We start from the raw sequence: 14077 nt of genomic DNA, 5'->3' as shown, positions 1-14077 counted from the left end.
AGATTCACTGGATCGAGTCAAAACGGATGTTGTCTGACGTCATGTGAAAAGGGTCTATTAGAATGATGATCGCAGAGTGTGCACCGATTATATACCTAGATCAGGGGTCCCCAAACTACGGCCCGCGGGCCGGATCCAGCCCGCCACGTCATTTGGTCCGGCCCGCTGGACAATGCCGGATCCGGCCCGCCTCCTCATACCAGGGAGCATTCAGTGTCTTTTTTTTTCATGCAGACCATGCAGAAAACTGCTTGCTACAGGGACTGTAATAAACCAAGTTAATTGGAAGAACATAAAACAAATTATCTTATTGATACAGTATGCATTTAAATTACCATCATAATAAAGAGTGTCCACTCTGCCAGGTAAAGTAAAAGCTAGGATCTTAAACTCCTCAATTGTCGTGCAAGTCACATCAATGTTGAAAACTGTAGGCTGGATTAATTTACAGAGGTGGTAGAGGAATTCATGGTACTTTGCCCTGAAGGTGAAGTGTGCTTTGAAAGTTCATCAAAAGCTACCTTTGATGATCTTGTGATCACTGATGGTGAAGTGTCTTTGGTGCTACTCTTGTTTTCACCAACATGCAGGAGGAAGGGCTGTCCTGGTTTCACAGCAATGAGGAAGGCTTCAACACTGGCTTGCATCTTTGACATAATGATAAGACGACGAATAATAAAAATGATTAAATATATTTAGCAGCACAGCTACATTCAGATAGCAAACAAAGCCAATGAGAAAGTGCTTCTACAAAGAAGTAGGATCATTTGAATAATCACATACCTGCACATATCTAACAACATGGTCCACAGTTTGACATGAGCTGTTTTGGATTCTTCTTGTGGCCTTTGGATGTAGGACGAAGCACATGAACCAACAGAAGAATGCCTGGTTTTTCCAGCCTGGAGGAACAACAGGATAAGTGGCAGACACATTAGGATAGTAAATAAACATTTTAAACAGAAGTGTGAGCAAAACTAGCCAGACCCACCTGTGTGTGTCACCATCAGTCATTCAAAATACTTTGTCCACCCGGTTTACCCCGGGTGGACAAAAAAACTTACACAAAACTTACACTGTTTTAAAAAATCAAATAAGGCCTCATATCCTGTACTTCCTGAATCTTTTTGCAATAAATCAACAATATCAAATTTCATTTTCATGCTACTAAGGTTTCTAATTAACTTATTTCTTTGCATCAAAGGGTGCGTTCACACTGGAGCCTGAAGTGACTCAATTCCGATTTTTTGACGTAATGTGACCTGTATCCGATCTTTTCATGGCAGTGTGAACAGCACAGGTTGGATTCTTTTTCGAATGTGGCCCATATCCGATACGTATCCGATTCAAATGCGACCTAATGTCCATTTGAATCGGTGACGTTCAGTTCATCCGAACTGAACGTCACTGATTCTCAACTAATCTCACTATTATGCGTCCTGATATGTGCAAGTGGTAAGAAATGTGCAAGTGGTAAGAAAAACAACAACCATGACGGATTATATGAGGATTAAGTTGTTAATATGCTGCTCCAGCTGGATAACAACTTCAAATATGTAAGATAAGCTCCACCGTTAGCCTCCATGTTTACTTCCGCAAACACGGAGCACTTCTTTTTATGGCGGTTGGCAGAACACTGAGAACGCTGACGCTATTGTGCCCTCTGCTGCGCATGCGGGACACTTTCAGGTCGTTTGCCCGTTTACACTGCAGAACGCATACGGGTCGCATTTACTGGCAGTGTGAACGGCCCCAGCAAAAAATCTGAATTGAGTCACTTCAGGCTGCAGTGTGAACGCACTCAAATAATTCCTACAACTCAAAATAATATGTTCCACTGTCTCATCTTCCCCGCAGTCACATTTCCCTGTCTGATGTTTCCCTATCAGAAATAATGACCTATTTACTCCAGTATGTCCAATTCTAAACCGTGAAATAATTCTCTTCTCTCCTGATTTTGTCTGTTCTCATTTGACCAATAGTCTTTTTAATTTTATATAACCACCTTCCTTTCTTTTCTTCTTCCCATAACTTTTGCCACCTCTCTCTTGTTTTTTGTTTAATTATACCCTTTATTTCTGTTATACTAATACTAACATTAATATCTATCCTTACCCGATTAGTACTCTCTTAAGCCATTCTGTCTGCCATTTCATTCCCCTTAATCCCGTGATGTGCTGGATCCCAAACAAAATTTACAGTTAGCACCATCATATTGATTCTATAGTGTTTGTCGTATTTCAATTAATATACTGTATCTGGTCTACTATCTGATTTATTATTTTGCAAACTGAATAACAAAGAACTAGAACCTGAGCAAATAATTGATTTTAATGGTCTTAACTCTTCCACCCACTGAACTGCTAAAAGCAAAGCAAGCATTTCTCCTGTATACACTGAGACTCCATCACAGTCTCAGTGTATACAGGAGAAATGCTTGCTTTGCTTTTATTTACTTTAATTTGAAACTGTGGCACAATAAATGCTATCCCTACCTTATTAGCTGTATTTTTGATGCATCTGTGTATATTTGAAAATAGTTATAATATTAATTTAAGTATTCTTGTATTATATATCTATTCATAATGTGAAATTTATCTTTGTTGTTCTTTTCTAAAAAAGAAAAATCATCCTCAGTATCAGGAAGTATCCACGGTGGAACTGCAGATAATGGAACTGCCTGACATATATCTAACTGATTTCAATCAATTTCATTATCTTTAGAGTTTATTATCCATCCAAAGCTCTTTAATTGTTTTCTTTCCTTTTCCCAGCCAGGTTTAAGCACCTCTAATGTTGGATGATTATTTCTTTTTCCCTGTAAATTTGACCAATAGTTTAATGATAATTGATCCCTTCTAACTTTAAGAGGCATCTCTCCCATTTCAACCTGTAATGCTGCTGTTGAAGATGTTTTAAAAGCACCAGCTCGCCCTCCCATGTGGACCAACTTCCATAAGAGAGGTACTTTAGCTTATTCTTAGAGGCAATTGATGGCTGCCTGGAAACCACCGAGATGACTTCAGATGACTGTAAAACATGTAACCGCTTCTTAAGAGTCCCATCAAACATGGGACTCTTAAAGCCCATGTTTGATCATATTTAACTTATGGAGGTTTGAATCTGCTGCTGAATTATAAACTATACATCCATAATCCAAGACTGACCTAATTAACCCAGTATAAATTGCTTTTAATGATTTTCCATCAGCTCCCCGCTCTGTTCGAACTAAACACCTCATTATATTTAATACTTTCCTACACGTATCTACTATTTTCTTAATATGCATTCCCCATATCATTCTTTCATCAAACCACATTCCAAGAAATTTAAATTGTTTAAATCTTTCTAAATCCTGTCCATATAATTTTAATTTAGTTTTTCCATCAACTCTTTTCCTTGTAAAAAACATTGTAGTTTTCTCTACAGAAAGTTTAAAACCCCATTTATACGACAATTGTTCTACAGCTAAAATTGCTCCCTGAAGCTTTTTAACAATAAATTCTAAATTTCTTACTCTTTTTCACATTGTTGCATCATCAGCAAAAAGTGAAAATTCCATTCCACCCTCTACTTATTTAAACATATCATTAACTACCACTGAAAACAATAATGGACTTACTATACTATCCTGTGATGTCCCATTTTCTATATTCATACTCTCAGAATAATCCTTCCCTATCCTCACTTGTATTTTTCTTTCTTCTAGAACACATGTGTCAAACTCAAGGCCCGCGGGCCACATGTGGCCCGCCACATCATTTTATGTGGCCCCCGCAGCGTTTTATAGGCCCATGATTGATTTAAAATAGGTTTTGAACACGAATTGACTACAAACTACATCTCCCATAATGCATTCCGATTGTTACCAGCAAACATTACGGCTTCTCGCCACTAGAGAGCAGCAGAGTCACCTCAAGCTGCTTATTGATTTTCCCAGCGAATAAAACTGAGACGTCGACAAGCTAACATCAAAACGTCCAAGAAAAGAAAAATCGATTTACAAGTAAGACTGTGAATGAAGATGTGTGTGAGTTGGTGTCAGGGCGGGCTACTTTTTTGTTATCCGTTATCTTGACCGACAACAACAACAACAAAATCGGTCATGTACTATTTTTATCCGTGAAATTACAATCATATTAACATCAGCTATTTACTTGCATTTTATGCATTTTGTATAAAAGTGTAGATAAATGTATCGACATTTTTCTCCGTAGTGACAAAAACCACTGACTGAGGCCCCAATAACTTTTAATAAATTAAATTAAACGACTTCACTTAAATTAGCATCACTTCACCCGCTGGGGTCTGAACACACTTCCTCCTGGTTCCCATCTGCAGAAAAATCTGCGCTAATTCATCACAGTCAGTTGGATCTGTCTGATCCAAACAGATCAACTGATCGATTGAACTCTTTGAGTGTTTTACCCTGCACGCGGTCCGGTGTGCGCTTTTACCAGGATTTATTTTTTGCGTGGTTTTGCTTCTCCGAAACGGACAGATGTTTCGTCTGCAGCTCCTCCAGAACTCCGCTCTCCTGGGTAACGTGCAACAAGGCTCCATTTGTTAAATCCGCTGGATGAGTTACTTCCGCAGTGGTTGAGCAGCGGACTGCGCATTTTACAGTCTAATTAACTAATGCATCGTCATTTATTTCCTCAAGATAAACTGCCGGCTCCTCAAATGGATTAACACAACGTTGCATTCTCTTTAGTTTTCTCTGGTCTGTAATGGAGACTTGAATTTAACGCGCCATTTCAACCAAAGATTTTGAATGGGCTTCCTAACCAGACGCTCCAAAGCGTTATTAACAATATGAGGTGTTGTTTAATTTATTTTAAACATCGTATTTTCATACATTTATGCTAGCGCTGCCCAGGTCTAGTTTTCCAGAGCTACCATCTGAAATTTTAGATGCGTTTCTTCTCTAACACACCTGGATCATTGACTCATTATAAGCCTCTACAGAACTGAATGAGGGAAGTCAACCTTTTGTCTGGGATGTGTTTTAGCAGGGATGCATCTAAAAGTTGCAGTCTGGAGGACTGAACCTGGGCACTCCTGAGTTGTACCGTCAATGTGGCCCGTTGAGGGGGGTCAATATGCTGAAGTGGCCCTTGGTGAAATTGAGTTTGACATCCCTGTTCTAGAAGATTTTTCATCCATCTAAAAATATGACCATTTATACCCATTCTTCTAATTTTAATTAACAACCCTTCCCTCCACATCATATCATATGCTCGCTCAATATCAAAAAATATTGCCACAACACTCTCTTTATTCACTTGAGCCTTTCTAATTTCATGTTCTAATCATAAAACTGGATCCATTGTCCTTCTCCCTCTCCTGAAAAGACGATACAAGTCCCTTATTATCAATCTTTCATTTATCATTCTCTCCATTATCTTACATAAGTTGGATGTTAACGCTTTTTTTAATTTTCTGGTTTTCATTCATCTTTCCACAGTTTTCGGATTGGAATAATCATTGCTTCCTTCCAACTTTTTGGTAGTTCCCCATCCTCCCATATCCTGTTATACAGTTCTAATAAAAGATTTTTAGAAGATTCACTTAAATTACTAACCATAACTTAACAAATTTGATCTTTCCCTGGAGCTGATAGCTTAAATTTTTTAAGTGCCCTATTTAGTTCATTTGTTGTAAAAGGCATTCAATGGATCATTTGTATCTTCCATTTGCTCCAATAAATTCTTGTTCTCCAATATTGTCTTTTGCCTTCCTTTTTTCCCTTCTTCACTAATATTTTCAGAACTATGGATTTTAATAAAAGTATTTGCTAACATTTTTGCCTTTTCTCTGTCAGTAACTGCTGTTATTTCTCCATCATTTAGTATTGGATATCCACTCACTACTCTCTTACTCCCATTCATCCTTTTAACTGTTGCCCAGACCTTAGAAATGTATCTTTCCCTATTGAATTACAAAAACTCCTCCAATATTCTCTTTTTGCATTTTTAATAACCCTTCTTACATTTGCTTGCAATTTCTTGTATTCATTCAGATTCTGAAAATTATGATTTCTTTTTAATAATTTGAAGACTTTATTTCGTTTCTTTATAGCTTTAGTACATTCTGATGTCCACCATATCACCAACCTTCTATCTCTTCCTCCGCCTTCCTTCCTTATAGCCTGATTTGCTGCTTCAAAGATAGAATTACATATAGAATAATTTACCCTCCTCCAAATACTCCCTCTCTGTCTCTTCTAATGCTTTCATATCCTTTTATAACAAAATCAAGATTTGGTTTAAGCCATGTTTCTTGAAATATCTAGATCATCTTTACAATCTCTAATAAATCCTTTAAACTCCTGTCCATTTGCAATAAGGCTTCTAGCGTTCCATTGTAAGATGATCAGTTTTTATCTTCCTGACCTCCTGCCTTTCCTTCTGCCCCTAACCTCTTATTTATGTGTTCCCAAGATACGTCCTTAATACCAGAAAACCTCTCTGCAACTTTCACAATTATTTTGACTTTTTCTATTTTATGCTTAACTTGGTCTGCACAATTAATTACATATGCAATGAACAACAGAATCTTTTCAACTGTAAACCCAGTTTCAGTTCCACTCTGTTTGTTGTTGGATTCGGCTGAACCTTCCTTATAACTTCTTTAGGCTTCATTCTTTTAACAGCTTCAGTGGCCTTACAGGAAAGCACATACACCCTACTCTTACCCTTTCCGGAAGAACTTGTGTTTGAAACTCCAACATTACTGAGAGACTTTCCACTCTTTCACCTTCAACTGTTCTCATCAATCTTTTGATTTTACTTACTTCACCTCCATTAATACTGTGAATTTTTCTAGATCTTCACCCACTGGAATACCTGTGATCACCCCTCTTACTACTTTATCCTCTCCCACAGTCTTTACCTCAGTAATCAGTTTTTTACAAATACTGTGGGAGCTCATCACTTTATTTTCTGTTCTTCATTCCTCACTGTGATCAATAGATTCCCATCTCTAAGAACCTTAGCAAGTGTCAGCTCTCCAAACTTCTCTTTTAATTCTCTTGACAGAGCTATCAGACTAAGTTGTATTCCTTCATCCTCCTTCCTAAACTTTATGATTAACTTAGATTCCTGCCCAACAATCCTCTTGCAAACTGCGTTATTTTCATCCGAACTATTTTCTTCTAGACTCCGTTTGCTACGTTGTGCCTCTAACAAACTTTTTTCTTTTCTACTTCGTTCTCTTCCTGATCCTCTACAACCACGTACTGTGGAGTCCAGTCACCAAAATTCATTTCATCATCCCCCTCATCCTCAACCTGACTGGCCATAGCAGTCCAGTCACAAAAAAGTTTATGCCAACCGCCAAGATCAGCAATTTTTTGGGTCAATCTTGCTCTGTCAATTCCGTGAGCTTCACAGTCACTCTCCTCAACCTCTCTTCCTCCTTCGACCTCTGAACAGACCTGCTAACCAGCTTTTCATTTGATTCAGGTCTGTTAATTGGCGCAGGGAAGCATCTGAAAGTTGCAGGATAGCAGCTCTGAAGGACTGGACTTGAGATCCCCTGTACTGAACAGTCGTACCGCGATATCCAAACAAAAAACTTACGTTAAGCATAAGTTGATACTCTTGCGCAAACAGAAAGTTAATGCATTCATAAAAAATAATCAAAATCAAAAACATGATGGTCTTAACATGGAACTTACCTTGTTTTGTTTTTTTAAAATAGATCTTTATTGAGATACAGAATACATAACCGTATAAACGCAGCATACATTGTGGTATAATGTCCGCCAGGGAGTTACAAACATTGAGACAATACATCACCATTAAAGAGAGAACATAAAGAGCATGCTTTAATAGCTTTGGGGAACTTACCTTGTTATGATAAGCTCCAGACAAGACGTCATACTGCTGTCTCCAGGGCAAACACGTGACGTCACAGATACGTTGCAACTGTGGGAGCAACTCTTTATCCAACACCATTTCATTAGGGAAACTGACAAACCTACCTTTAAATTTGACTAACGTAATTAGCATTGTATTTTTAACATACAACACAAACACTGGTAATCTAACATTTTTGATTATGCTCTGTATATTTCAATTCATTCCCTTAAAGATTTGTTATGGAAAGTATTTTTTTTCTTTCTGTTTAATATTATATTTAAATGCTGGTTCTCTAAGATGCAAATACAAGTAAAATGTCTTGCCTAGGAAAAACACTATATTGTACAATTATTTTGCGCTAGTTTACGGCCAGTCGTCAGTCTTGATTGTGACAACAGAAGAAGACATCAAATTGACAATATCCTACCGCAGGGGTCACCATCTCCAGTCCTCAAGGGCTACCATTCTGTTAATTTTAGATTCACTTCTGCTCCAAAATGTCTGAATTCCCTCACCAGCATTCATTCCTCTCTGCAATAGGCAGGAAACGATCAGTTTATTTGATCCAGGTGTGTTTGAGCAGAGACTCATCTAAAAGTTACAGGATGGTAGCCCTCGAGGACTGGAGTTGATGACCCCTGTCCTACCGTAATTTGGAATAGCCATTTCTAAGAGTGTAGCTACCAGTGATAGCAGATAAATGATTTTCCTGTAACAATAAGTTGTTTCTCCATCATTAGCACATTTAGCAGTGAGTGAATGAGGATGATTGACAGCGCTAAGACCCTCCTACTGGTTCTGATTGGTTGTTTTGGTCAGAACAGTGCATTAGTTTAACCAGTAATAGTAATTCAGGAAGGAGGTGGAGGAGATTGATTGTTTTCACAGAATCTATCTCAAAACAAACTGTCACAACATGACAACTTTAATAAATATGAAGAAAACATATTTTTTATTTAAGTTATATATTGCAGCTTGAATAAAATGCAACAATATAGCATTTTTGAGAAGTCTGGATTGCTTCATGTATATTTTGACTGTTGCTCATGGGGAGAGACATTTCAGGAATCTAAAACTAATAGAATAATATTACTATTATAATATTACTAGTTTTAGTAATCTAAAAGTAATATAAAGTAATTAAACAACTTACTTGCAAACTGTATGTAGACTGTATTCATACTAAATTTTACTCTTACATGTACAATTCATGAGCAGTAAATATTGTACTAGTTATCTGTATTGGACCAAAGAAAGCAAGGCAGTTGCAAGCCTTTGAAATTGTGACTCTTTTGATGAGTCAGATAGACACAAGAAATTGTAACAACAGCTGAGTGAGGGGGGCCCAATTTAATTTTTTGTCAGGGCTCCCAAGATTCCTGGCAGCACCCCTGCTTATATTTAAATACTGTAACATTATTGGCACACAGGTAGAGAAGGAGCTCGGAGACTGTTTAGCTAATCAGGACGCAGAACACAATGCACTTTGAAAAAAACTGCACAAAAAAATCCGCGAAGCAGCGAGACCGTGAAAGGTGAAGAACCAGACTGTCTCACCCATTTGTTTTGAATTCCTTATCCTTGATATAAAACTCATGTGTTGACTCTGCCTGGCAGAGTTTTCCATCCAGAACTGCTTCATTATTGATTGTCCCACAAACTCTCTGTATTGTGCACAATATATGAATAAGCCTGATTGAGTGATTTCACCTGAACAGTGTTAGGTAATAATTTTTTTCCACGACAATTTGGTGCCGTGACCTGGATTCCTCAACTGGACATCCGAGGACCTTGACGAACAGCGTTTTGGTACCGACCTGGACTAAAAGTAGGGCTGTAGTGATACAATAATCTCGCGATACAATATGATACACGATATCCTGCTTTTCGATGCGATATATCAGCAAACTATACAATTCAATACACCTTTGTGATTTTCTGAAAGATGTTAGAGGGACAGTGATTTTGGTGACATTTTGTGACCGTTATAGAGTTGGATTGAATTAATTTAACTGAAAACTGATTAAAAGCACCAACTACACAATACCTGGCTCTGGTTGGACATGGACACAGACTTAAAGTCGACAGCTGGACAAAATGAATCAAAGAAATGGTGAGAAAACAACAGTACAAACAGTAGCTTACATGCATTTGTAAAGTGTACCAAGTACCCTGCTCTGAATAGTTTGATACCTTTTTAACTTTGACACTTAACATCTGAAGGAATCACTCTAAGCCTGATGACCTAATCACTCTCCCGGTTAAGCAAGCAGTGAGTGAGCAAGGTGACAGTTGGATGTTACGATACTTGCAGATGAATATCGATTTTTTTCTAGGAAAGAAAATATTGATATATATTGCAAAATCGATATTATTACACAGCCCTAACTAAAAGTATTGATAAGTTTCAATCAGACTGGATCAGCTAGTAATTTTGAGTTCACTGTGTCTTCAGGATCCTGAAATATTCTTCTGACATGGACAGCGATGTTATTGATGATGCCTTTGCAAGAGCCTTCAAGGTGTGGAGTGATGTCACTCCTCTGACGTTTACCCGCCTTCTTCAAGGCGATGCAGACATCATGATCTCCTTTGAAATAGCTGGTACGTGCTCTTTTTTACATTTCTAAGTCAAACATTTGCACTCTAACAAATTAAGTAGCTGAATTCTAAAAATCAAACATTGATGAGCTGCTTCATCTTCTTTTTAGACCATGGGGACCGATACCTCTTTGATGGTAAGGATGGCATTTTTGCTCACGCCTTTCATCCAGGTGTGGGCATTCAGGGGGACGCCCACTTTGATGATGACGAAGACTGGACTCTAGGAAAAGGAAATGGTAACTACACCTCAGAAATCACGTGCTTCAACCTTCCTCCATCCTCTGGTGTTCTTTCCTTTAACACATTCCAATCTGTCTTCTCAGTGGTAAAGACTTACGGTGGCAATGCGGGAGGTGCCATATGTCACTTCCCCTTCACTTACGGGATGAAATCGTACACCACCTGCATCACTGAAGGTGCAAACAACAGCGTGCCCTGGTGTGCAACCACAGCCGACTTCAACCAAGACAGAAAATTTGGCAACTGCCCAAGTGAACGTAAGCATGACAAAAATGACAAGCCAGAAGTTATCCATTATGTTTATGAGCTTGTGAAGGAAAACTGGAAATCATCCAACTACGCTTTCAACTGTAATACTCACAGTCTCGTTCACGATTGGTGGAAACGCGAATGGAGCCCCCTGTGTCTTCCCCTTCACCATCCTGGGTAAGATGTATAAGAGCTGCACCACCGACGGTCGCAACGACGGAAAACGCTGGTGTGCCACCACTAGCAACTATGACACAGACAAGACATTTGGCTTCTGTCCCAAACGTGGTGGGTAACAGGAAACAATGCGTGAAAGTCCTGCCACAGTGGCTTGTTGCTTTGTTTAACCACAGTTTTTTGTCTCTGTTTGTCCAGACACTGCTGTAATTGGAGGAACCTCGGATGGAGATGCCTGCCACTTTCCTTTTGTGTTCCAAGGCAAGGAATACCACTCATGTACTAGTGAGGGGAGGACAGACGGCAAATTGTGGTGTGCCACCACTGACAGCCATGATAGAGACCAGAAATGGGGCTTCTGTCCCAAACGTGGTGGGTAACAGAAAACACAAGGTGTGAAAGTCCTACCACAGTGGCTTGTTGCTTTGTTTAACCACAGTTATTTTGTCTCTTTTTGTCCAGATCCTACCATAATTATGACAAGCTCAGATGGAGATCCCTGCCACTTTCCTTTTGTATTTCGGGGGATACCATACGACGACTGTACGACTGACGGGAGGACAGACTTAAAATGGTGGTGTGCCACCACTGACAACTATGATAGAGACAAGAAATCGGGTTTCTGTCTTTACGTGGGTGAGCAACATGAATGCAAAAATTTATTCTGCGTTTATCATTTTATGAGATGGTAAAATTTCTAACCTGCTATCTTCCAGATGTTAGCCTGTTCCTGGTGGCTGCCCACGAGTTCGGACACTCCCTGGGTTTGGCTCACTCCAACATTAGAGGAGCTCTCATGTACCCTTTGTACACCTATGTGGAGGATTTATCCCTGGATCAGGACGACATTAATGGCATTCAGTTCCTCTACGGTGAGCGGACCGCTCAGTACTCTTTCACGATGAATCTCATCAAACACATGAAAACTTTGCCTTAAAGAACATTCCCATATTTTGCAGGAAATAAAACAGGTCCTGGTCCTACTCTCAACGCCACAGTAATACCTAATCCGACTAGTTCATCTGTCATGACAGTGTCACCAATTGTAGATCCCACCAAAGACCCCTGCAAGATGCTCATGTTTGACACCATCACTGTGATTCAGAAACATCTGCATTTCTTCAAAGATGGGTAAGCAAATAGCTAGTTCTACTTATGCTCTAGAAACATAACCTATTGAGGTGCTAATCTTGCATTTCTGATTGACAGGTATTTCTGGAAGGTATCAAGCAAGACAGATGTAGGTCGAACAGGACCATTTTCCATTTCTCAGAGTTGGCCAGCTCTACCTGCTGTCATTGACTCTGCCTTTGAGGATGTTCAGACCACAAAAATATACTTCTTTTCAGGTAAGGAGTGTTCTTTCAAGAGCTTATCAGAGCACTGAAATGTTAGACAAAGAGTTGTAATCATATTTTATTGTTACATTAGGAAGCAGGTTCTGGGTATACACAGGAAGCAGTGTGCTAGGTCCCCACAGTATTGAGAAGCTTGGTTTGCCCCCAAGTGTGCAGAAGGTGGAGGGAGCGCTGTATAGAGGGAAGAGCAAAGTGCTTCTCTTCAGTGGAGAAAACGTTTGGAGGTGAGTAGAAATTGACCCCTTTTTTAGACAAAATCTGTAAATTAACCCATCCTGTTAAAGGACATACAGTAGATCTCAATCTATCTCTGATCTCTACAGGATTGATCTTAAGACCCAAATGATTGACAAAGGATACCCCAAATATAAAGACACCATCTTTGCAGGTGTCCCTAATGATGCTCATGATGTGTTCCAGCACAAAGGTAAACATACCTTCTACCACAAAGCTCAGGAAACCAAATCCACAAACGTCAACAAAACATGGCATACATTGTGGTCGTTGTAACATCAACGTGTTTTGTCTTTCAGGCAACATTTATTTCTGCAGAGATCTTTTCTACTGGCGCCTGAATTCTCGCAGGGAGGTGGACCACACCGGCAATGTGAAATACGATCTTCTGGAATGCCCAAAATAATCAAGAAATAACAACTGAGATACAGGCAGATGGGCAGTGAGGCTGGAGCAACCAAATGTTTCTTTGTGCAGGTGTCTGAAAGACTGTGATGCAGTGTTTGTTCATCATGCCTTTTGTATGATGTATGTGCTTTATGCAATGTGAACGACTGACTTCTATTGAATTTAGCTGATTATTACTCATACAGCATTGAACTGAATGCAAGTCAAAGGCCCAGAAGGCAATTAACCTTTGTTTGCACTCAGTCTAACATGCTGTGAACTGATGACCGTAGTGGCCTATAATTTGAGACCCATACAAGTAACTTCAACACAATCTTTCAAGATAAAAAAATTCATGTCTGACTGGTTCAGACCCTTGTCAGTATTCAAATATTTTTTTTTTTTTTTGGAATTTATAACAACATCTAATATTATTATTTTATGTCATGAGCCTATTTGTTTTGTGTGGTTTTATGAGTTTTTTTGAAAATGGTTTCAAAGCCATAAACTGCACTGGAAGACATTCAGTGTCTCCTTAATTAAAATTATTTATAAAACGAATAATTTCGGCTTTCAATGCAATAAAAATTCTGTGAGAACATTCTTTCTTTGTTAGCGTCTTTATCATTTGCAAATACTTTAATTATGGTGGTGGGAGCATCGTGTTGTGGAAATTGGTGGAGTTCATAAAACAAGAATATTCCATGGAAAAAATGAAGCAAGGCATTATTTAGAAAAACTTAGAAAGAAATTAGACAAAATGAAGATGGTCAGTTAGAAGCAGGTGAGTGTATATGAATATACATTGGCAGGGGCAGATCTACTGGGGTGGCAGTTCCCACCCCAAACGAGAGCCTTGCCACCCCTGTTGCCACCCCAGCTAGTGACTATGAATTCAGTAAATAGTTATGGCAAATCAGACATTAAGCACGAGACACACACACACACACACACACTGGACTG

The 14077-nt window shown here is 39.0% G+C and overlaps 2 protein-coding genes across 2 annotated transcripts in view; one reads left to right on the top strand and one right to left on the bottom strand.

Annotated features, from left to right (window-relative positions):
• Positions 1–647, bottom strand: part of LOC106929964 (F-BAR domain only protein 1-like) — a 17205-nt gene extending 16558 nt beyond the window's left edge. Inside the window, exon 1 of the mRNA XM_088005294.1 lies at positions 581–647. Within this exon, the coding sequence (XP_087861420.1) occupies positions 581–647 (67 nt within the window). The remainder of the gene's footprint in view (positions 1–580) is intronic.
• An 815-nt stretch (positions 648–1462) lies between these two features.
• On the top strand, positions 1463–13189 carry LOC106928276 (matrix metalloproteinase-9-like). The gene is made up of 12 exons (XM_088005293.1): positions 1463–1473; positions 10321–10469; positions 10577–10705; positions 10793–10966; positions 11073–11246; positions 11334–11507; positions 11852–12007; positions 12095–12266; positions 12345–12484; positions 12567–12717; positions 12817–12920; positions 13027–13189. The coding sequence occupies exons 1-12, from the start codon at positions 1463–1465 to the stop codon at positions 13131–13133; spliced, it is 1641 nt and encodes a 546-aa protein (XP_087861419.1). The 3' UTR covers positions 13134–13189.
• The last annotated feature ends 888 nt before the right edge of the window (positions 13190–14077 follow it).

This window comes from Poecilia mexicana, unplaced genomic scaffold (genome assembly GCF_051168715.1).
Source record: "Poecilia mexicana isolate PSO_F unplaced genomic scaffold, ASM5116871v1 scaffold_4, whole genome shotgun sequence".
In the NCBI taxonomy this organism is placed as follows: Eukaryota; Metazoa; Chordata; class Actinopteri; order Cyprinodontiformes; family Poeciliidae; genus Poecilia; species Poecilia mexicana.
This window is presented reverse-complemented; position numbering and strand designations above follow the sequence as displayed.